This window comes from Macrobrachium nipponense, chromosome 27 (assembly GCF_015104395.2).
Source record: "Macrobrachium nipponense isolate FS-2020 chromosome 27, ASM1510439v2, whole genome shotgun sequence".
NCBI classification, from domain to species: domain Eukaryota; kingdom Metazoa; phylum Arthropoda; class Malacostraca; order Decapoda; family Palaemonidae; genus Macrobrachium; species Macrobrachium nipponense.
In genome coordinates this window covers 4,037,366-4,063,526 of record NC_087216.1, presented here as the reverse complement: position 1 = coordinate 4,063,526, position 26,161 = coordinate 4,037,366, and the positions used below count along the sequence as shown (strand labels likewise).

General features: G+C 40.8%; 1 protein-coding gene across 3 annotated transcripts; it reads left to right on the top strand.

Moving 5' to 3' along the window:
• Positions 1 to 377: 377 nt before the first annotated feature.
• On the top strand, positions 378 to 21,696 carry LOC135200762 (profilin-like). Of its 3 annotated transcripts, none has more exons than XM_064229377.1 (3): positions 378 to 537; positions 20,763 to 20,940; positions 21,308 to 21,696. In XM_064229377.1, the coding sequence occupies exons 1-3, from the start codon at positions 529 to 531 to the stop codon at positions 21,508 to 21,510; spliced, it is 390 nt and encodes a 129-aa protein (XP_064085447.1). In that variant the 5' UTR covers positions 378 to 528; the 3' UTR covers positions 21,511 to 21,696. The 3 variants fall into 3 exon arrangements, with proteins under 3 accessions (XP_064085447.1, XP_064085448.1, XP_064085449.1); XM_064229378.1 differs by lacking the exon at positions 378 to 537 and adding an exon at positions 3,895 to 4,050; XM_064229379.1 differs by lacking the exon at positions 378 to 537 and adding an exon at positions 18,390 to 18,547.
• Positions 21,697 to 26,161: the final 4,465 nt, after the last annotated feature.

The following is a 26,161-nucleotide window of genomic DNA, read 5'->3' as shown; positions in this document are numbered from 1 at the left end:
GAATGAGGCGGGTTCCGTTCACATTTACCATGGTTCTAAAAATGGGGGACAATCTGTGGAGGAGCTTTAATTAGCATATCTACGTAGTATGATTTTAACTACGTCAGCTACATCACATATGTAATAAATGGCCTAATCTCTCCTATTATTTATTTGGCGCTGTTTGTTATAGAGAGAGATATCAGAAAGAGAGAAAGAGAGAGAGAGACCGGAGGTATTTCTAAAATCTTGTGAGTTCCGGTGGCGCTCTTATCATTCCTTCTTAAAAGTTTCAATTCTCGGCTCTCTCGTCATGTGCCCTAAAGATGTTATTTCAGAATATCTATCAAAAGTTTGATTGTGACAAAGCAGAGTCCGGCGCAGCTGTCGTAGCCATCCGCCCTTATTACGAGACAAATCCTGAAAGAAACAGTACGTTCACCGTAACCCCGAAAAAAAGGACCATCCAGACGACCCTTCCAGTCAGCCCAAACATTTCTCCTTCTTCATCTTCCTCTTTCCTGGACCTCAGTAAAAACTTCAGCAACCATGAGTGGAGTAAGTGATTTTTTTTTTCTTGTTTTCTAGTACTTTCTGAAATAAGGCTCTCTGAATTTTTTCTCAGAGATAACAGTGATCAAACAGTGTTAATGTAATACTATCTGAAGATAACATCAATAATCAAATAAAACCTCGATGACAAACCATTTTTAAGATAGCGAGGAAGATAAGACGGGACTGATTGTAAAGGCTGGGTGATTGTTCTGGTAGCCACGGTCTAGACCGTGCTGGTAGCTACATAGGCGTGGCATATCGTGGGGGCCTTTTAGTTATGGGTCGTACACTTTGCTCCACACTCTGACTACAAGCTGCTCATAAGAACAAGAGCTGTTGACGGCATAAGGCCAGCGTAATTTGATATCACAGTTCCAGACCTTTACGATAGAGCAAGTCACCGAGTCTTAAAAACTGTTCCTCGTCTAAGGTTCAGCCCTTATGGTGGAATGTGGCGAAGACAATTTAGGATTCCAACTCCGTTTCAAAGCAAAGTAACCTTGAAGAAAATCACCCACTTCAAATAAATTACTTTGATAGTAAAGTCATTAAGGACATGCCATAAACGCTTTGCACGTTATTTTAAAATACTGCCAATACATCAATGTATCTTGAAAATATTGATTTAGTCTGAACGACTATACAAGGCTTAAAAATAAAAACTGCAAATTTAAAAAGTTGACCAGTTACATAAAAGAATAAGCGTATACTTAAATGCATCCATTAAAAAATATGTCTGAGACAGTTACCTTTTACTTATAGTACCTTGTACAAATATAATAATTACTTGACGAAATCGAATAAGATGTAACCTTTGGTGGAAAACAGTTCTCCATGGAAAACTGGAAGTAATTTAGTCTATATACTTTTGCTAATTCCCTCAATAATTCCTTAGAAAGGTTTATTAGTATGAATTAATGTTTTGTAATGCAGGGTGTGCATGTATCTATGCATTCACTCTTATTTTCATTATTATTGTGGGAAACTGGTATGGGAATTTTTTTCGATGAACGGATGATGCAAGTGATTTTATGTATTCTATGACACACATTATATATAATGCAATTATGACAGCTATAAATTTTGAATATTAAAAAAAAATATTATTACAATGCTACTGAATTTTTATGAAAAAAATTGCTCCATTAAATTTTAGGCTATACCTAATCAAAACAAATTATAAGTAATATTCACACCATTAAACCAAAGTACGACTTTAGGGTCGTTACGTAATGTCCCAGACACCGGACTAAGGTAACCTCAGTACACCTAGTACTCTTATAGGACCAAAAATTAATGGATATGGATACGCACCGAGTTTCATTGTATAGAAACTAGAGACTAAGAGAAGCAATGATACTGATCATTATGAAAAACCGCATTAAGTCTTAAATAACGGCATTAACGTAGAACTGTACGCTGGAAAATGTGTATTGAGCCATTATAGCCAAGTGAGGATAGTAAATGTGGTTGGTATGGATGATAACACATTAATAATAAGCGAATGCCGATGCATTGTCATTAAGATTAGAAACATATCTCTGCCACGTCATTTTTATCTCCACATGAGGTTAATAGATAGAGCCGTTGGTGATATTGGAATCACAATTGTCGTACATTTGGAGTTAGTTTTCAAAATGAACATCGGTGTGGTGTCAAGGCATTGCTTCGCGAACTTGTCACTGAGCTGAATATCTATCCTTCTGGGCGTGTCTGCCACAATTTCGCAATAGAGCGAGAAAAGTCTGAGGACCTTCCACGCACAATTCTACGAGGGCGACTTTTACAAAATACAGTGTGACCGGAAGAGTTCGTGCTGCCAATTCGCGACTACAGAGGGCGTTATCGCCGTGTTATCGTATCAGCCGGTTGACGAATCTTTTAAAACACCTGCGTTCTCCGTCGGTCTGTTAACCCCTCAATGGGAGTGATGATGTGTCCCGAGAATTGGTACTAGCATGTACAGTGTAACACAGCCAATACTAATATATCAATGTTGGATTTGTACGGTTGTTCGTCTTTCCACAAATTATTATTATTATATTATTATTATATTGGGGAACCAAATTCAGTTGTGTATGTGTATGTATATTTAAAAGATAAATATGTACAGATTTATCTTTAAATATATATACATATAAATAACTGTGGATTTGTCTATCAACTTTATGACTATTTTTTTTAACTATCATTTGTTTCACAACAGCTATTTATTCACTATAAGGGGCAAGTCATATAAGCTGAAACAAGTACTACAGCTCAGAATAAGCAGTTCGTCAGTAATAACAACCATTGACATTTGTAACATATGACTGGCAGACATCGACTTCCTTAACAACACCGCAAATGCTAATGTATCCACGGAATTCTGTGATTTTATTCATTCGCGCAGTCGTTCTAGTAAAGTACGCAACGAGACAAAGAACATGAGCTTCTAAAGGCCAAATAATACAGATAAGGCAGGATGAGATCACTCTCGAGACATCTGAATGAGGGTCACACTTCATGCTCTTTACACTTATCGGGACTGCTAGTTTAGTCTCCTTGTTACTAACAGTACTACAAGGGAAAAATTGATCGCACATTACACACACACACACACACACACACACACACACACACACATATATATATATATATATATATATATATATATATATATATATATATATACGTATAAGCAGGCATACACATAAATACACACACACACACACACACATATATATATATATATATATATGCATGTATGTATGAATGTATGTATGCATATATATACACGTACATATATACTATATATATATAATAAGACGGAGAGAGAGAGAGAGCCTCACATCTCACATTGAAAAGGTTCCAAAAACGTCTGCTGAGAACTGGAAGCATATTCCTTATGGTATACACAGTATATATAATATGAGATATATATATATATATAGATAATATATATAATATATTATATAAAGATAAACAAACACAATTATGGGGCTTATGAAGTAACTGGTAGCATTCTTGCCTGCCATAATGTGGAACTAAGCAGTGCATTGTGTACCTAGTAGTTAAACGGCTGTGGTGGACGCTACTAAGGTTAGAAAAGAATGGGAGACTATAGCAGCTTCATCATAGTTGGGACTGCAGCAGGGGACAGTTACGACCCTGGGCGCCAGGCTTGTGGATGCGTATGTAACCACCAATAATAATTATAATACAGTAAAAATAGTTCCCATACATGTGAATTTTAACCTCCAAATGAACCACACACAAATGCATATTTTTCGAATAAAAAGCGGGGAGGGATTCCCATCAGCCAGTAACCTATCTTATCAACACGAAAGAGAGAGAGAGAGAAAAATGATAAGAGGCAGCATGATTCACCAACAAGTGGGCGAAATGGAATCTCAGTGGGAGCTTCACCAACCTCATAGACAGACCTTCATTTCTCGCTACTACCTCATCGGATTGCCGGACGGGGCGCTGTGTCGTATATTAAGGGCATAAGGACAGGGCTAACACTCGATCAAGGTAAATAAAAAATGTCTTCAGGATAAGTGGTGTGAGTGCGTGTGCTAGAACGAGAGAGAAAGAGAAAGCTTATGTGGCAGAAAGTGGCTGGGGATTCTGGTCAGTGAACGTGGCTTTTATACAGGCGTTTGATGAAACAAGGTAGTATTGTAATAAGAAAAGGACTGGGTGAAAGAACTTCACTATAATGGGGCAGATTGCTTGAACTGGGACAGAAGTTAACGTGACGGGCATTATGTGCGTACATGCCTCCACTATCAGAGGCATGAGCGTATTGAGAAAGCATGTACGTTAACCAAATGATGATATGGTTTTACAGAAAGTGATGGTAACTATGAAACACCATAGCAGCTATTGACGTCATTGACCACAAAATAAGAAAAGCCAGATAAAAGAAACACTAACATTTCAAAAATACACTAATAACTAACTATGAGTGTATTTCGAATTTTGTCAAGTGTATTAACTGTATAAGATAAAGAGACCAAGAAAATGGATATTGGGTGAAGTCGAGAACTTTCAAAGCCTGGAATGTGGAAATAAAGTAGCCTTAAATAATGACCATGAAAGTAAAGGTTAATGTCTTCAACTTTGTCAGTTGAAAAGAAACATTGTAGACGGGAGGATGATAAAAGAGAAAAGTGAAAATGACAAGTGCCCATTGAAAGATGATCAGACTCAAACTGAGGATTTAAGTAGTAAACTGTATGATCCATGTCTATTTGAAATGTGTACGTGGAAAACAAGAAACTAAGGCATTTCATTAAAAATATCCTAATTTGTATCGTGAACTGTTCGCTGCTCAGCAACAAAACGGTGCCAGAGAAATCCATGGTTTTGAAATTTGGTCTATAATGTGTTTGGCTTGATTTCAATGGCCACCTTAAAGCAACCGGTTATTTCTATGAAGACCTAGTTACGAGGCATCGGTAAGGCTAAAACGTATATATCTCTCTCGCGCGCCAGCAAACACACACATTCAACAATTAAGGTGTTGCTCTAAACACCTGTGCTACGGTGAGTCATATATATTTCTAACGAACTAGGTGTATCGTCCGAGTGTATTCAAGAGCGAAATTTACTTTATATTTCCGTTCTATGTTTTTCTAGTCCTAAGGATTACCAAATATCCAGTTGACCCAAGGTTATCTATCAATTACTGTTGTTGGTAACGGAAGAACAGCGAAGTTGGCTTTGTTCAAAAACTTCACAAACTAAAAATATCGAAGTACAACGTACAATTCATTTCCAACCGACTTTTTTAGCAATTTCAGTTGCACACACAAACATCAGGTATAATTCCCCTTGGGTGTAAGTTATTCCAGAGGTATAGTGCATGGATACTGAAAGATATCTTGATTTAATACTCATGAATACCAACAAGTCTCGCACGCCTAAATGACAAATATTCATAATTAGCCCTAAGTTACAAACATACCAAGGAACTATCATTGCGAAGGTGGGCTGATACCTATTTAAGATCAGAACCTGAATTTGAAAGGTATATGTACTGCAGAGTCCATATCAACTCATACCTCTCTTGACGGCTCAGTGTTCAGCCATTGTATATCGTTGTTTCTCAACCAAGCTACGGTTCGAATCCCGCCGATGAAGATGTAGTGTATTGGATATTAAACGATATTTGCAACGTAACATTTCTGAGTATAAAAGAAAAAACTCACGCATGTATATGATGAATACACACACACACACACACACACATATATATATATATATATATATATATATATATATATATATATATATATATGTGTGTGTGTGTGTGTGTGTGTGTGTGTGTAACGTGCCTGCAGAAAGCTGTAGAGTAGCAAACCTACATTCACTCTTAAGAAAATATCAAAGTTACCAATGACTTCACTGTTAGGTATAAAAGTAGCAGGCCTGTCTTTGCTCTTAAGAAAGTATAAAAGTGGCACAGCACGTAAGTTCAATTACACATCCTGTCCTTGCTCTCTCTTGAACAGTCATCAGAGGGAGTAGGAGGGAGAAGGCCCGGGAGGGCTGGGAGTGGCGGGGGATGGTAGGGGGAGGGAGGAGGCGCAAGGCGCCGCCAAGCTTCGTAGCGGGAGACAGGGAGTGACTGAACCGGACACACGCCACCGATAAGACAGATAGGTCGAGCGTCATTCTGACTGACACTGACTCTGTTGGCACGTTCAGATTTAGCCAGCCTTATGCCAGCACCGACACTTGCCTCAAAGCGGCCCCTGGGTGCGCTGAAATGCTGGAAGGGAGAAGAGGCTTGAAGCAGGCTTCTGAACTCTGTCCAACAACAGAGAAAAACACTGACTTCAAACAGGGGCTTATGTAATGATCACAGGTTAGGAGTATACAACCGAACCTTTGAATTTCATGGCTTCAATTCCGTTTTCTCCAAGAAATGGACGATCTATTCTCTGGTGGCTTACACTGTAAGTTATACCCTTCTTGACTTAGGCTTGAAATATTAATTTCCTACCAAAATTTAATCAATTGTCTCCATTGGAGGGGTGGACAAAGTGATATATATCTATATATATATATTATATATATATATATATATATATATATATATATATATATATATATAGTACATACATACATACATATATGCGTGTGAACTGTAATAATAGTAGCCTCTTAACTTCTCGAATTCTTCACACTTTTTGGGTACACTTGTCACTGCAAAGTCTTAGATCTGAAAGCAAGAATATGAAGTACTTCTGATGTCTGTCGCAGGTTACGAACCCGCATCCAGAGTATCAGAATGAGGTCACTTGACAAAGTCCTGTAAGCAGGTTGAGACATACTCGGGACCGGTTATTCCTTTAATGTACAAGAGTTGATTACAGATCAAGGGATGAGCGGGAACTGCTTGCTTGGTCTTTTCCCGAACCCCGTGCAAAGAGATACACATAACAGGGAAACATATCGTACCTCAAATGGAACATTCCTACACCTCCCCTTTAAGATCAAAGCTCCCCATTCAAAGCAAACACTAGTATATTTAAAACATAAGTATAGATTTCTCCTTTCAGTTGCAAAAATAATAAAACTGGTAAAGGTAGTAACATATGAAGCAAAGGGAATTCAGCTATAATAAAGATAGTCCTTCGGACACAGCGCTGGAACATACATAAATGGTAAACATGACAAGAGGAACACTTATTAAACCCAAAATAATCAGGATTAAAGTATATGCACAAAACTTGACATGTTTAGGGGATATTTATAAACACAACTAAAATGAAATTACTCTGTAATATAATCATCGTGCCATTGCGGGGGACGACGTACCCTAGTGCTACTTCTCCCCTGGGTGGGTACTGGGCCAGCCTCCCCCGAGGCGGTGGGAGTAGGTTCTCCCTCAGGTGGTGTGGGTGGTAGGGATCTCAAATGCTTGCGATTTCTTGTCGAAATTCTTCCGCTCCCGTCTAAAACCTAAAATGCGATATTGGCGGTATCTATTCTTTTCAATAACCACCCCGCTTCTATTCCAGGCTCGTGTAGTCCACATCCTGGATAGCTACCCTCTCCCCTATTTGTAGGGGGGAAAGATCCTTGGCTTTCTCATTATACTTGGATGATATTCGTTGCTCAACAACGCTTCTTTCCCTCTCTCTTGCGGACAAGGTTTCCGACCAATGCTCGGTGACGAAATGATAACTTTTTAACATTGGCACCGAATCTCGAAGTTGGCGACCCATGGCCAGCTGTGCAGGAGACTTATCTATACCACGTAATGGTGTATTTCTATACTGCAATATTGCCTGAGCTACCTTGTCATTGTCTAGCCCTCCATCAGGTAGAGTATTGCCCATTAATGTTCGTTTGGCGGTGCGCACAGCAGCTTCTGCCCGCCCGTTGGACTGGGGGTAGTGAGCAGACGATACTCTCATAGATACCCCCCACTTACCAAAGAAATGTCTCATTTCCATGCTCGTTAGATTCGTGCCCTCGTCCACTGATATTTCTTCAGGTGCTCCCCACTGCATAAAATATCTTCTAAAAACTGGGATCCAATCTCTCGCGGATGTAGTTCCGTTAGCGAAGAAATAAATTTCCATCCATCCAGTCAGTCGATCGGCGTAGACCATATACTGCCTCCCTGCTACTTGAAATAAATCTGCAACAGTTCTCTGAAACGGATATTCGGGAGGGGGAGTGTATATAATACTTTCCCTTTGTTGCGAAGGTGCCGCAACGTTGCAATCATGACACTGTGCCCTATAATTTGCCGAAGTCCCACCCTCAATCCCAGGCCAATAAACTGCCTGTCGTGCTCTTCTGATCATGGAGTCAGTTGATTGATGACCTGAATGTAAATTGGTTGCAATGCGTAAACGTAGTGCCTCCGGAACTACCAGACGAACATGCCCCTCGTCATATGCATATGTGACTAATCCTTCAATGACACTCAGTCCTATCACGTACATTGAAAAAAGGTTTTAGGCAGGGCTCCACTTGAGACCTTGACGACGGCCAACCCTCTTCGCTGACACGTCGCTGCAATAGTAAATAATCAGGATCCTTCTCTGCTTCCCCCCTCATGGTAGCCCAGTCCATAGTAATGACGTCATCCGCCAGCGATGACGTCATGGAGGCAATACAAACTTCGTTCATAAGTTCCTCCTCTTCTTCGTCTTTGACGGTAGTTTCACTGCGAATCACTGGGTATCTTGATAACGTATCGGCTGCCGAATTCTTCTTCCCCGGCAAATATCTTATGGTAAAACACTATTGCATAGTTTTCTCCTTCAACCTTAGTAGTCTTGGGTTTGCAATGTCTTTTAGGCTCCTATCCCCAAAGAGTTTACCAAAGGTCTATGGTCCGTGATTAAAATGAAATTCGGGCATCCCAATAAAAACAATCTCGATTTCCTAAGGCACCATACTACTGCAGCCGCTTCCCCCTCAATGACGGCATAGCCGGCCTCCGCCTCCGTCAGGTGCCTGCTGCCACATAATGCCAGTTTCCATCCCCCCTTACAACAAAAAGGGGCATTGAGATCCTCGCAATTGCAATATTGTTGCAATATAACAAATCCCATTCCTTCTCTGCACCAATCGGTAACAACAGCAGTGCGCCTTGTCTTATCATAATATGTCAGTCCGTCGCCCAACATCTTGCAAATGCTGTCCCGGGCTGCAACAAAACTGTTTTGAAGGCGTTGGTCCCAATAAACTTTCCGATGGGGGGATTTCTTGAGAAGATCCCTGAATGGTTCCATTACCGGTGCTACAGCCACGAAAGGTTGCAATTTGGTTCACAAGTCCAAACCAAGATCTTATATCCGTGATAGTTGGGCTTGCAGGCATGGGGAAGTTCTTAATGGCACTCATACGCTCATTAGAAGGTCTATAATTATCCCAATCAAGTTCGTACCCCACAAACTCTACCTGTCTTTGACAAAATCGGAATTTATCCGGATTCAGCGTAATACCATTATCTCCACATAATTGCAAAAAATCATAAGTATGCCAAAAGGCTCCCTCAACGCTGTCGTCATATAACAACACGTCATCTATGCACTTGTACTTTCTGTGTACATCAATAATAACGTCATCGAACCTTTTTCGTGTATGCATCGGGGCCGCGCAATGACCCATAGGTGTTCGACAATACTGGTATCTCCCCCATGGTGTAATAAACGTTGTCAACTGTCGGCTCTCCTCATCTAATGGCACCTGGTGGAATCCGGCATAGGCATCAACTACAGTCTTATATGTACGAAGTGGCACACCCGAGACCATGTCAAAAGGAGCACATGTGTGATGCGTTTCTCGTTTGCAATTCTTATTCAGCTCTTGATAGTCCACGGTCCTCCGTGGTTTACCATTTTTCTTTGCTACCACTACCATCCTCGCACACCAGTCCGTAGCTGTACCAGCAGGACCTCCCTAATTACTCCTAATTTGACATCTTCGTCGAGCTGAGCCTTAACATCGGCCTCCCAATGCTTAGGAACTGGTATAGGTGTATGACACGCATAGGGGATGGCACCTTCCCTCAGGTGAATGTGGTGAGGGGCTCCTTTCATCATCGGCAGAGGGTTTCTTGAAACGTTGAACGTAGTCTTCGCAAAACGTTGCAGTAGCCAGCCCCTAAGCCTAGGGACATTCTCCTCCGTGGCAGCGTATGGCATCTCGCGCTGACGACCACCACCCCCTACCCGTGTGAGAACGTTTTCTTCAGGCGTTTGGCGGGGGTTAGTCGACGCAGAGGGTTTCCGAGTGACGTCATCACGTAGCGACAGTATGATGGGGTGGAAACTTTGTATGCACTAGACCTAGTGATTTACACACTCCTAAAGACATATAAAAACGGGTAGCACCTTGCACAACGATAACACTAGTGCTCACTGATTTATCACCCAATTTCTATTAGCATATCAACAGACCCATATATTCTCAATGACTTCTCCCCTGCGTGATTTACAATGACATTACACCGAGAGAGATTAGGTACCTTCAAACCCAATTTTGGTAACAAATCTACCCCTACTATACACACTTCTGCCCCTGTGTCTGGAACAGCCTCAACAACGACACACTCACATGAAACTCATGCTTAACCTTTATTTTCACCATCGGCAGTTTCCCCACTGCCGCACATAGGCCTACCTGGCGATTGTCCGCAGGTGGATAGGCAACAGTGCATGACGTAACAGACGCGTCCACAATAGGCGCCGTTTTGGCGGGCTGTTGCCCCCCTTGACGACAGAATTTAGCAAAGTGCCCCACAATACCACACTGCAAACAGTTAACATTATCAGCAGGACATTTTCCCTGCCAATGAGAACGACCACCACACTTTTTACACCTGGTATCTGACTTACTGTTACCAGTAGGTTTCGAGCTACTACGGCCACGGCCGTGTCCCTTGTCACTATTATTAGACCTATAGCTAGCAATAATTTTACTTTCACCTTCTAACCCACTTTCAACTAGGCCTAAGCCTATCTCATCCCCTTTTACCAAACTAGCTACGTTTGCCCTTCCACGAGCGATAATACTATCCTTTTCTGCAGATTCATAAATTTCACATTTACGTAACAATTTCTGCACAGTATTGAAAACCTCATGATCCTGTAGGATCTCTTGCTTAAGTCCCACATTGCTTAAACCACTTGTTATCCGCTGAACTAACACAAAATCATTCAGATCAGCTCGACAATGGGGACACTTAAACCCACAATCTAAGGCCAATTGTTGGCACCTATGCACAAAAGATTTCGCGGTTTCTTGATCGCCTTGTTGCGCTGAGAAAAACTTGTCCCATGCCACTGCCTTATTCACAGACTTCGTCGTGATCTCCTCCAGTCTGTCAAATGCCTCAGAGGTCGTTAATGAGTTCCACTGAACCTCTGAGTGCGTTGCATCTATAGTCATCCTTAACTTCTCATCGCAGTTTAACCGGATACTGATAAGTGCATTCTCTCCTGAGATGTTTCCTAAGGCCAGCCAATCACTCATAGAGCGACACCATTCTCGAAAACTGCTTTGTGTCATCTCATAGCTACACTTCTCAGGGCACATCGCCCTAACACCTGCCGAGGCTGAACCATGTGGTCTTCCTTGTGCCATGAGGCCAACCAAAGCCTGTAACAAGTCCTGTCCCTCGTGGTGCCGGCGTGCCGGTGTTGCATTCCTGCTTGCAGTGCCCTGGGGGAACGTCTTGCTGTGCCCCTGGGTGTGTTTGTGATGGCCTCGTCTCAGCATCTTGTAGGTCCTGCTTTGGAACGAGAATCACTGCGCCATGTAAGCAGGTTGAGACATACTCGGGACCGGTTGATTCCTTTAATGTACAAGAGTTGATTACAGATCAAGGGATGAGCGGGAACTGACTTGTCTTTTTCCCGAACCCCCCCGTGCAAAGAGATACACATAACAGGGAAAACATATCGTACCTCAAATGGAACATTCCTACAAGTCCTCATTCTGATACTCTGGATGCGGGTTCTGATCCTGCTGCAGACATCAGAATTACTTCATATTCTTGACAAGTGTACTCAAAAAGTGTGAAGAATTCGAGAAGTTAGAGAGCACTGTGGTTATTACAACTCCATACATATCTGCTAAAAGTTGATCAGTAGATTTCACACACACACACACATAGATATATATTATATATATATATCTATATATATATATATATATATATATATATATATATAATGTGTGTGTAAATTTGACTCCCGGGAGCCTTGAATCCCCGTATATGTTAGGTGTAGTGTAAGAGAGATGTTAAAGGTGAGAAATGTGAAAATGCGACGTGGTTGAAAAAAAAGAGAGAAAGAAAAAAAAGTGACCGTGGGTGAAGAGATGTATCCGAGTGTTATGAGGGGGTTCGTTCATGAGGACGAAAGGCTGGTAAAAAGTGGGTTATTCGAAGGAATGGAGGAAATAGGACAGCCTAAAAAGGAAACGAGTGTGCGCAAAAGACTGAGGTGAATGGCATAGTAGACGGGAGAGCTGATGAGATATCGAGAGGCCTTATTGTGTAGGTGTATGAAATAACTATTACTGTGGAAGACTTTTAGACAAGAGATGTGGACCTTGCCTCAACGTTTAAAGCTGAATGTGGCACTGATTATGATATGCAGGGTTAATAGTACAGGAAATATCCGAAAAGATTGTTTTCTTTCGTATACACACATCCTACTTGGGTATCAACCCGGTATATATGTATCCACCTTTGCCGAAGTCCAGGGTAAAATCGTGCTAAGTGAAGTAGACGGCCGCACGAAGATATAGTTTTTAATATAATTTGTCGACCGCACAATACAGAAATGGATGCATATAATAATTTAATCCCCAAGGAGCTAGTATTGTATATAGCGTCCCACAGAGCTTTCGCCATGTTTAGTACTATCAAGGTCTAGAGAGTAGGTGACAAAGGTGGGTACATACCGGGTTAATGCCTCCTACTTGTATTACGAATAATTCTAATAGCAATTTCCTCTAATTAACGTCCAACGATTTGCTAATGTACCTACGACCATTGAATGGAAAATATAACCGAGTCATGAAAACCGATTGCCTTGCAATAGCAATCACCTGTAGCCAAAACGTGCCGTGGTTCGTAAATCATGCATATAAGGTACTTGCTAAGAAACATCTTTCTGTGAGAGCGTTCATCATGAAAATATTTCTGTCATGCTTCAAATATTTCCCAGGCTATGTTGGTCGCAATGTTTAACTATTTCCATAGAACTGACTAAGTGCCTCAGTGGCGTGGTTGGTTTGGTGTTTGCTTCTGAACACCTCGGTGGTCGCGGGTTCGATTATCGGCCATTCCATTGAGGAGTGAGAGATGTGTATTTCTGGTGATAGAAGTTCACTCTCGACGTGATTCGGAAGTCACGTAAAGCCGTCGGTCCCGTTGCTGAATAACCACTGGTTCCGTGCAACGTAAAAACACCATAAAAAAAACATAGCTTTGACTTGTAATAGTAGTAGTATATTGTGGTTTGCATATTTGAATATTCGGCTATGCCTGGCGTTCTCTTTACACATTCGGTGGTTTCAGTACCACTACTACTGATCGCAGAATGCCCCTGCACGAAACAGTTGTCCTTGCACGTGATGGAGAGCCTGATCAATTAGTCAAAAACATGCATTGGGTATTGACTGATGACAAGCTAGTGATAGTGCACTTCAGTATACTTCTATCCACTTTCCTTTAGCGCAGGGGTTCTTAACAGGGGGTAACCATACCCCTTGTGGGTATGAGAACCACATGCTTGGGGTATGGGACTTGATTTCTGGATATTTGTATATATTTGATTTTAACGTGTCAATGTATACATTGGTACATTTTGTAAATAAATAACTAAATAAACTATTAATACTGCTGATTTTCTTGCATGTTCTATTCCTAGCTATTCATACATAAAGTATTTATTAAACTAAGTATATTGAATTATACTGTAAACAAATAGGACTTAAATAAAGGGGTATGGAACCTATTGGGCAATCCACTGGAGGTCTGGAGTCATCAAAAGGCTAAGAACCGCTGCGTTTAGCGCATTCAATATCTCATTCCCTTCATTCCGTATTATTATTCTGCAATGAATATATGTATATATGCATATATATATGTATATACATGTGTGTGTGTTATGTACGAAAGGAAGGCTTCTTTGAAAAATAAAACACCACTAGGTGCCTCTCTACCGATTTACTCACAGATGAAAACCCAGTATAATGCTGATATGTAAAAGCCTAACCGGCAACTGGAGAGTACCACAATCCAAGACTGCCCTGGCCCCTGTCCTCTCCACGGTCGCAACTTTATCGTCAATTTTGTCTCTCTTTTTTTGTCACTTTCAACTTGATTCTTCCGAAATATTTCTTGTGCTGTTTTCTTTCAAGTTTCCATTCTTCGAACGTACACAGTTCGTGTGAACTCATTTTTAAATATCATACTTAAAATAGCCCTAGTTTTACATTATTTTCTCCTCATTCGACAAGTCCCAATCTTACATTTTCAGGATAAAGTTACAACAATGCTTCATGTCAATAATGAGGATACGAAAAAAATTCATAGGACCCTATAACAACACAATGCGCTTACTTCCTACTTTCTTGATTGAAGAGCTGCATAAAGGCCTAGTCCTATAGTCCATCTTTCATCCACCCCAACCAGTCACTCTCAACATGATTCTTGCACCAAGTAACGGTTCTACCGGACCTTTATAACGTATATTGCATCCATCTGTTATTGTTCTTCTCGGGTCATGTGTAAACTCGTATGTATGTATACTGTACAAAAACTGTCGTAATCGGGGACAGCAAAGATCTTCCCAACTGCACCTTCTGTCACGACTTTTCTCTGACCTCTCATGTAGATCATGGAAGCTTAAGCTCATAATGATATTGCACTTTCCCCAGTCACCGCCGCTTTCCTCGGACGCACACATACACACACACGGTTTGTACACACATTATATATATATATATATATATATATATATATATATATATATATGTGTGTGTGTGTGTGTGTGTGTGTGTGTGTGTGTGTGTATGTGTGTGTGAGTGATAGCGAGAGATGCAGTTAACTCAAATACTGTATTGTATACTAGACACTATTTCATCAGTTTTAAATAATCTTCATAAAAATACCTCGCACGAGTAAATCATCGACCATCGCGTTGGTTAAATGCCTCTTTTACCGCTGATAAACATCACGAGGGATGCTACATCGCATAGGACAAGACTTAATGAGGAAAGTTATACCCCAGAGAAAAAAAGGAAAAAAAAAAAAGATAATCTCTATCGCTTGACACTTATCAGCTAGCCTCGGGTTATACAGCTACTTGGCCATTCGTGAGAGGAATATCACTCAGCTCTTAACATACAAGTTTAATTTACATTAAGTTTTCGTCGTCCAAACATCCTTTTTTTTCCATTCGTGTTCACAAAAGTTTACTCGCAAGTCACCACTGACCTAGAAAAAGAACGCCTGCAAATCTTTTACCATATGTTTTTGTTCCTGATATACTTTATATTCTCGTTACACTTTTCAAGGCAAGTGATGACAGGAACTAGCAACCTAATGTCTCCACCTAGCCCAGGCCCGAGGTAAACCAAAAATGACTAGTTTCAGGGAAGAAGTTGGGATTAATCTCGAATGAGGTGATAGACTCACTTTTGGTAAAGAGGAGAAAGATAATACTCTTTATTACTCTTGCAAGCAAAACTCTTCATCGACCCCCTGGATATTATTAACAGCTTAATCTCAGCTACAGAAGGAGAATATAATACTTATTATTTCTAGCACTCAAAGTACAGGGAACTTTTGCACTTTAATACACCGCAACACTAAAACGTCACACAATTCTTGGTCACATTTTCAAGAATAATAAAATTCAAAATGTCGTTACTGGTCAAGTCGAGGTGCAAGATACACAAAGCAAAAGTCTGAATGGTAAGAGGGGATTTTTTAAGCTTTCTGGTTCTCTCAGTGAAAATAACTAAAGTTTTCTGTGCTAAGATTTTTTGTTGTTGTTGTTACGAATGGTTGTGATGAAAATGGAAATATAACTCAAAACAAAACGCATGTATTTAATAATGTAGCAACGTACATAGATCACTCCTACACTGTTTCTAGTCTCCTCAAGCTTTCCCTGGGATACCGTCATTATTAGTCATATTTTACACAACCTGAAAACACACACTATAATATATATATATATATATATATATATATATATATATATATATATATATATATATATATATATCCTCCCCCTCAGAGATGATGGCTCCTGTGTGTGTGTTAAGGTCTTAGTTTTCTTCAAGGCTTTTGGAACAAGCTTGCTCGTTGTATGCCACTCTCCCTTTTCACTGCAGTCCACTACTACTGAATAATTACCAACAGCTGTAAACAGACACGATATTCAGTGCTGGAATGTCAATTCACCATGGTCTTGCAAAATAAATAAATAAACCAGAAATTATGCATCCCTACTTCTCCCCAACATTTTTACGGCAAAATATGACATGTTCGTCATCTCTTAACTTTAATTTAGCATTTTATATAAATTTCTAACATACTGTACTAAACTATAAATTTCTAACATACTGTACTAAACTAAATGTATTCTACATCAAATCTATACAGCAAAATCAAAATCATAACACGAAAACTGCCTGTACGTACACAGACCAATCACAGAATATCACTATAGCTAACATGGTCAGCAACAGCTGGGTGCAGAGTCCAGTTAAACACGTTTTGGATGCGCATTGCATTCTCTAAATAATTTGGAATATGTTAAAAAAAACCACTGTGATGTTTACATTATGGTCCCACTCTGCAAACATAAACACATAAGAGATGTATCGGATGTCTGAAAATGGGATTTGCGGATGCGGATATCAATTATTTTTACATATGTGGATGCGGATATCAATCTTTTCAATTTGCGGATGTGGATGCAGATGTGGATATTTGTTGACCACGCCCTTGCGGATGCAGATACTGTTTAAATCTAAGTAATTTAGATAATCATTCGTTAAAGACGATTTTCAGCCAAAATAATTAAAAATTATGAGTTACCACATGATATTTGATGTACTCATTGAAAGTAGAAACATAAGTGATACACACGTAGCCTATGTGTGTGTATACTTTCATATGAACGTACGACCAGTAACAGGGATACAAGAACGTTTTAATTGTCTTAGCACAAAGTTTTTCACGCTCACTGCATGATAAGGGTAACAAAACTCAAAGCATATTATATGCTGTACAATGAATGTACTAAGCCACTATAGCGAAGACTCTAACAGAAACCATACAAAATAATCCAGTCATCGCCAGTATTTGCTTACCACTACACATACGAAACAACTTACATTTAATCTACAAACACAAGAGGTGATAGCCAACTGGGGCGTCAAACATAATTATGGATATTTCAATTGTTCCTGATATTACTGAACTAAAACTAGTCTCGGGTAACAATGACTAATGCAAAATAATACACCGTAAATAATCGGTAAGTGGCTCTAGCCTTTTCAGATTCTTTTATCGATTAGTGTTCCACCCTGACAGTTTACTATCGAGAGCGTTATCAGACAAATTTATATATTATATAAACACTCAGCATAACGAAAACCATCTCGTGGTTCCAAAGCAAAACCCATAAAAATGTAACAAGCTGTGATGATTGACAAGGGTTCATTCACACACGCGTATATATATATATATATATATATATATATATATATATATATATATATATATATATATATATATATATATATGGTGTGTGTATGAGTGATAATTATTTTTGTAATTTGTACACACATTACTGCGTGAAATGATGTTTACTAAGTATATATGCACACGGGACTGTTGTCCTCACAAATGAACTACGCGGAATATCATTCTTTATAACTTTGGCTAACTTGCCTTGAAAGCGTTGATTACAAAACAGCTCTAACTACCACAAACATTCTTGATCAAATACTTTTCATATGTCGTCACGAGACGTTAATAAACAAATACATTAATATACAAAACTGACAAACTGATATTTGCAAACTAAAACTTCCATGTGTCACGTTTATGAATTTCGCTGAATTCAACATAGCGGCTTACGCATCAAGTGAATTCAGGACTCGTATTATAGTTATTGGGTCTGTCTAGTTGCCACGCAAATGAATTTCATCATAAACATTACTTTTATCAAGGCATTGACTATATATATATAAATTTATATTGAGTTGCCCTTCAGTGATAACAGATACATATGAAATAGACAATAGAGCACTTATAACAAGGTAAATACCTGGTCAGCAGTCTTCCGGGTGACGTCGAGAGAAAACCAGTGACTCAGATCATTGACGGAGTATAGATTTGCCCCGACAGTTCGAAGAGCGAGACAGTAACCGCTGTGTCCCTGTGACGTGTGGTTGTGCATCGGCAAACGGCTCGAGTACGGAATTGAAACTTATTGCATATAATAATCACTTTATAAGGGTAATTATTCTATTATACGTTTTATGTAAATAGATTGGTAGCTCATCACTTCAATCTTTCCTTTTGTGTACGACCAAACTCGTTATCAGTTGGTTGTAATATTAATTTTTCCTGTTTGTAACTTCAGCGATTTGTCATGTTTTGAAGCTTCATGTTTATCTCTCTTCCGTTTAGATAGCTTTATCGTTTTTTGGTGTTTGTGAACTTATGACCGTCATAACACCGTGGTAAGCCCATCGTAATTCCATGAATGTTTAATACTACTGAGAAATGGCATGCTGCATGTAAGACGCAAATACCGTCTAGTTTTACACTGTCGCTATCATTATTCGTCACACGACGTGCGTAGGACTGATTATCTGATATCATATTAGTGTATATATTAGGATATGGTGGTATGAAGAAACAATCCTCCATGTTCTATTTTCAAATATATCCTGTGTTGGCAATTGGTTAAGCACTTGACTTAACACCTGTTGGTTATCCGACAACAGCTGTTCTGTAAATGATTACCATAACCCTCCAACAGTGTGACCCCTTTACTTCGTGAAGCTAGTTTTAGGTAGACTAGATAAGTTTGGGTCCTGGATCGCCTTAACACCGGTAACTGTTAATTTTGTCTGTGATTAAGAATACTGTTTCAATAGTTTTAATTTGAAGTTATTTTAGCCGTACTACGCTGTTGAACTTGATTTTGTGAGTTGTCATTTGTGGATCTGGTGGCGAGTAGTATTAGCCGATAAAGCTTGCTTAGCCGAAGGTTATAATCCTTTGTATGACGTCAGTCTGCTTTATGGTCTAATAGAGCAGGGTTTGAAACTTTGCTTGGAGGATAGACTAGTTAGGCTCATTTGCTAACTAATTTTGGGATTCGCTACTGTCTAATGCCTAAATACATAAATCTTAAAACTCCTGTGTAATGTATGACTGTCTCGCCGGTTATTGATCACATAATCAATGAACGTTCGTGTCTGTTAACGAATGCTGCTCTAGCCGCTATACTTCTTGCTTATTTATAACTCCGTACTGTGAGGTTTTCTTATTACTCGGATCATTGCCCCTGGGAATTTAACCTTGGTAAATTAAAATGTCTTAATTTCGATATCGTAAACAACTCAAGATTTGGAAAACGTTTTAACACTTAAGTCAAAGGATTACTGTCCAAATCCTCCCACCCCGCCCACGCACTTTGCTCAATACTTTCGTGAATGTCTGAAAGTCCGTACTTGCTATAAAGTACGTATCCTATTAGAATTCCACAGTAGTTAATGTTGACTATAAAACGAGAACACTACCATGAGGACCATGACTAATACCGGCCCCAAAGGAATTACTGTTGAGTCATTAGATAAATCTCTAAATCTGCAGTAGATTTTTGTATGGCTTTTGTATGAACCATTTTAAGATCTTTCGCACAGCATAAATGTTCCATTGTAGTTTTCGTATTAAATTAAAATAGTTATGTATGAAAATTATCTTTATCTACTTGGTACAATATTCTCCCTAAAAGTTGAATAGCCACTTTGACAGCGTTGCATGATTTCCCATACAGAGTCGTCATAATTGTTTAAACCAACAAAAATATTTTTAAATGTTTAAACGTACGTTGCATTTGGCAGCTAAAAACGTAGTTGTTAGCAGACTTCGACGGCGTTAGTTACAAAAAATCTGATAAAAGAATAATATATTAGCACGCACGATTACTGATAAGTTTTGTGAATCTATGGTTTTCCAATCTTTATTGGATTGAACCTTAATGTTTGTACAGAATTAGACTGTGACCACTAAAGATTCATAGTTACCGGCACACCTCTTTCTGTACTGTACGGCAGAGTACAAAACTATAGTTATCCTAAGGGTTAGTAGTAAGTATAGGCGAGGTAGAAATTGTGTAATAGCCTAAGGTTATAAGAGTGCCATCAGCAACCATTAACTTTTTCATGCATGATTTTGGGCCTAAGATTTAAGGTAGTTTAAGGAAAAAAAAATCTGGACAGTTTAGTGATCACAAATGCCAGAATTTAATATATAGTTACTTAAAAAAACTGTAGCTTGATTTATCAGTTTTAACTGCAGTTTTCCCTCTCTACCAATTTGAAGAAAAAAAGTACCTAGTAATATTTGAAGTGCCACTTAATTTCCCAATAGTAATTTTTAAAGAGCTTTGTTGTACAATTTTTTTTTAAAGTAGCCCTAAATAAAACTTACTCCACAGATGTCTTGGAACGACTACATTACCAACCAACTAACAGGAACTGGAAATGTTAGCAGGGGTGCGATTGCCGGTTTGGATGGCTCTGTCTGGGCAATCTCTGATGGCTGGGGTGTCACTCAACAGGAATGCCAGAGTATTGCCACTGGCTTTACTAATAAAGATGGACTTGTGCAGAAAGGTAAGTCTTTGTACTTTATAAAGTCCCAGAGCTGTATAATTCAACTTGAGCACAAAGTTCAGGATTAGTTTTACTCTAAGTGTCAAACTGTCCGGCAAAAGTACACTATAGGATACTATTATTGAAAGGGAAAAATTTTTATAGGGTTCTTTGATAACCAAAATGAAGGGGGCAGAGGATAGCTTACAAGTATTGTAAAGGAAACTATTATTGAAAGATTTTGTATATGGTTCTCTGATAACCAAAATGAAGGTGGGAGGGGAATAGCTTTAAAGTATTTTAAAAGTAAATGTCTAAAAACCAAAGCAAGGGTACCAGTAGTTAATATTGTTATTATTTTGAGAATATTTTTAGTAATTACTTACAGGTATGATGTGTGCAGGAGAGAAGTACTTTTTCCTAAGCGGTGATGATTGTGTGCTGCGAGGTAAAAAGGGAAACAAGGGTATTCATGTTGCAAAAACCAATACTGCGTTGGTCATTGGTCAGTATGAAGATCCAATTCAGCCTGGCCAATGTGCTACTACTGTAGAAGCTCTTGCTGACTACTTGAAGAACTGTAACTACTAAGATAATGGATTTTTAATGTTTTAATCTCCTCTTCATGTTTTTTTGCACTGTGCGCATTACTTTTTAAGATGCAGAAGTAAGTCCTCATTACAATGCTTTTACTATGCAGAGCATACCTTTGAGAATAGTATTGTGATTTTTAATGTAATTTAAACTTCTTGATGAAATAAATCTATTTATATAAAACTGATTTTACTTTTAAGAACAGACATTAAGAGACTGGTGTTTGAACTTGACTTGGTGTTGGTAGAGATGAAAAATGCAGGCAGGTAAAGGTTAATAAAACCGTAATTTACATAGCTTTAGCTATTGGAAAGTTTAAATCTGACACGTACTAATAATGAGTTTCTTTTGCTGTTTACATGACTCTAGTACACTATGTGAAGGGTTCACTAGCAGATTTACTTAAACTTATGGTAATACACAACATACATAACACTTCTCAAACAAGGTAATGCTGAACATACATAACTCCTGTAAAACAAGTAATGCTGAAATAACTTTTAACCTCTGTAAATTATAAGAACTTTGTCTTCTGTAGGACTAATATTGATTGGGCAAGGACAGGACATGGTAGCAAATGAAATTTGTAACAAATTGCCCAAAATGAGTCTTCAAGAGCTAAAAGGATCTGTATGGTAAATCAGCTAATCAGATTGCTTAACTTGGCTTTTGAAGGCCTGATTGATGAGCTGGAGGTTCCACTATTCCAAGTGAAGTATGGGGTTCCCAATCAAATATTGCAGAATAGATGTGGAGAAATTCTTAAAGATCTTTACATATATGCAGATATAATCCTTACATGGAATTAACAACAGAGGTTCAGTGAGTGAGCCTCGGTGCTCAATCTAACGTCAGGATCAGGGTTAATCTGTTCCTCAGCCATCCCACTTGATGTCCTAGAAAAATGAAGGGTCTTTAGAAATACAACCTCGGGTAAATAACACACTGCAAATCACATGCAGTGAGACCAAAGAGAAAAGACCTCAAAATCTGCAGGATGGAATGAAAGCTGCACTATTGACAAAAAGTACTATTTAAGGCTGGGGAAAAATTGTTCCACTATTCTCTTCATTTTGCTGCCACACAACTTTGACAAAAAAAGGAACTGCAGCACAATGAAGAATCCCAGAACCAAGTGTTAGCTAATCAAACCATTGAAGAAATGTTTCTGGTATTGTCAAGGCATTTCCTACACAATGTGGCTGAAATACCAGCACTACTAAGCATTGCAATCGCTTAACTTCAATAACCAAAAACACGACAAGGTACTCATGAATTTCAGCCTAGTCTTGAAGCTCTATTTGAAGCCATTAGATGTAAACTGAAGGCAAATGAAGTAGTCAAGTTGAACACATTCCCGCTCAAATAATGTAGAGAACAAAGCCAAAATGTCGGTCTGCTACCCCTGAAAAGTGAGACATGATGGCTGCTATACTAATGTTCCTGACCCAACAAGCTGCTAGTAGAGATGAAGTTATCAACTCCATAAATAGGAATGAATGTAGCAACTTTCCTAATATCAATATACAATGATAATGGATATGAGAGATCAGCTGGAACAAACTCCATGTTAGTCCAAGATCTGAGGGAGGGAAACAAAGGTGAACACAAGTTTCTCCTCTGATATGGGATCGGCTCAAAACAGCTGTGGTTGTAGTTACCATGTTTGCGATGCACCAGTGGTCTCATTTTAAGCAATTGTAAGGTGGTTGTATAATACTCCTGAAGGGACTGGCAAGATCTACTCTGGTAGCAGCTTGTTGGGTTATCTGTACGTAGTAGTACAGCAGCTATCTTGTCACCTTCTTGGAGTAGCACTGACAATTTGGCTTTGTTCCTTAGGTTTTCTGGGCGTGGAATGTGTAACTTTACTGTTCAGTTTTCTTTTGCTGACACCTAATAGACCATAGAGAGGTTGGAGACCAGTACTCGGGTTGATGAGCGACATGCTGCATGTTTAGTTGTAAAGGTTATAAGGCGTTACAATGCAATGCCCAGTGGTCTCATAGCTCCAGAGCAGCAGCAGCACATGTAGGTAGAGTTATGTAAGCAAAGACAGCAGCTGATCCACAGGAGTTTTCTCCAATTTCTGCTAACAAAGAAACAATTTATGAATTTTTCTTGTGCATAGCATGGGGCCAAAATGAAGAGCTTAAGCTAACGGTAAGTTCAATTTATCCTTATCTAGGTGGTGGTTTCATGGAGGAAACTGTTAGTGTTAAATCATACAGTGAATGATGTTGCAGCACTCCAGTGCACTCAGCATGAAGCAAACACTAGTAATTTTTCAGAGAAAGTGAGTGGAAAGAGTAGCCATCTATGCAAATAAGAATGTGTGTTTAATGCATGCATTATGCTTCTCACTTCTCATGGAGCTTCCTGAAATGTGGATAACAAACCACACCATCCAACTGTAGTATTCCTGTCCATGAGTTGCATTTGCAGAGCACTCCTGTTCATCAACAGCCTAAGTCGGTGCAGTATCACCAGCTTCCTTTTCATTGGTAAAAGACTGAGATGCAGCAGTGGAGGAAATACCAGCAATATGACAAATTTGTAACTAAATTGTATTTGTACCAATACGCAACACAAACCATCGGTCCTTTAACAATAGTAATGTAACTTGCTGCAGCTGGAACCGGTCGTAAGCTTCGAACAAGGGAGTTCGGTAGTTAACTGCTTGTGCAACAGTCAGCGCACCGCGCGACTGGGAGGTGAAGCATCACTGCTTTCGGCCGCGCTGGGTGACAGATGTGTTCTCCACTTCTCTCTGCCCGCCTTTCGTCGTATGCTTTGTTTCTTAAAATCTTGGTTTGCTATTCTAGTGTGATTGTGTAAAATACTGTAAGTACTTGTGCTTTGTATTTTATTATCATATTATGGATCGTGAGCTGGAGAGTTCCCCACGCCCCCCCATCAGCCGCAGACTCTGCCCTGGTGTGGAGGGCCGTAAGTGTGGGGCCTTCCCCTCCTTTATGGAGGTTGACCCCCATGAATTGTGTGCTCGGTGTTGGGGCCACGAATGCTCTCGCACCGAGCCCTGTGATATTAGTATTTTGTGGTTGGAGGAGCAGTGGGCGCGATATGAGGGGAGGAGGAAGCGACGTAAGCCTGCCAGGGAATCATCGGAAAGTTCTCCGGCAACTCCCCTGGTCACGGACACGTCGTCATCTTTCCTCCCTCCATCTCGGCTCCCGCGTATGGCTCCTAACCCCTTGGGGGGGGGGTTTCTCGCTCCTTCTCTTCGCCCGATCCGTCGAGCGTGGAGGAGGGGGCGAGGTACCCCGACATTTGGCTGTACTTGGGGTCTTCCGTTCGCTTGGGGTGGGACTTGTTCCCCCCCGGGTGAGGGGAAACCCCTCCTACTAACCTGACCTTTGCCTCTCAGGTGCGCCTGCTGCGGGTGACGCCTCGGCCAGGTGTGGTGCTCGCTGGGTCTCCAGGGGACACCGAGTATTCGGGGGCTGTTACATCACCTGGCGAGTGGCTCTGCTCCGGTTACGCATCGTCCGGTAACCACCACCACCACCACCGTCTCGACCCCAGGGTATGCCGCCCCTCCTCACCTTGTTTATACGCAGCATATAACAATGGTAATCCCTTCAGCTGAGGTTCAGGCGCCGCTTCCTGGCATTCCGAGGAGGATCGTAACACCGCCGCCAGGGTTCACCGCTCTCGCCTCAGCCCCCGACTTACGGTGCCCCAAGAGCTCGCCACTGGACCTGCCACCAGTACCCAGGATGTTGCTGGCCGCTGCCCCGCCTCCTGCCGTTCCTGCCGTGCCTGCCGTACCTGATGTACCTGCTGTACCTGGACCAGCCCCTGCTGACGTCGTTCCTGCCCGTGGTGTTGCTGCTCCAGTCGCAGGACCTTCCGAACAGGTGCAGCCGGGCCGTGTTACTTCGGCAATTGCCCTGGCTCCGTCCTGGATGGAGGACCTGATGACTGTTCTGAGGAAGCTGACGAAGAAGAAGGGGAAGAGGGGGAAGGTGTCGTTGTCGTCTTCATCGTCTTCGTCTGCTGCCGCCTCTTCCCCTTCGACTTCCAAGGCTTCATGGCCGAGGAAGAAGAAGGCTGCCTCCTCCCCCCCTAAGAAGTCTCCTTTGGGAACTTCTAAGGGCCTGTCTCATTCTGGTGGGACGGGGGGGTCTTCCGCTGGTCCTCCCGCTCCTTTGGGAGCGGGGCCCGTCTCGCCTTCCGCAAGGAAGAAGAAGACGGGGACCAGAGGGGTACCAGCTAACACCGGTACCTCCTCACCTGGTGCTAGGGGCTCTGCTGCTACATCAGGTTCCGTCTCGGCCTCTCGTTCGCGAGAGGTACTGGGCGTGCGGTCACCCGCAGGTGACAGTGCAGCCAAAGTCCAGGCTTCCGAGTTCGCTCGGCGCCAGGACCGAGGCACAGAGCGGAAGACTGGTGAGAGTCGCTCAAGTGACTCCCGCCAGACCAGCGATCGCTCTCGTAGCGATACGCGGGTACCCAGGGTTGACGCGACGGGTAGGTTAGGGAGACCAGCAGCAGCTCCTCTGACGCTCGGGACCCGAGCCGCTGTTCTTGGTCCAGCCGCTCTCCCCTACCTGGGTATGCTGATCGATACGGTAGCAGGGCGAGTCTTCCCCGCAGACTGGCGGATCAGCAGATTCAGGGAGGC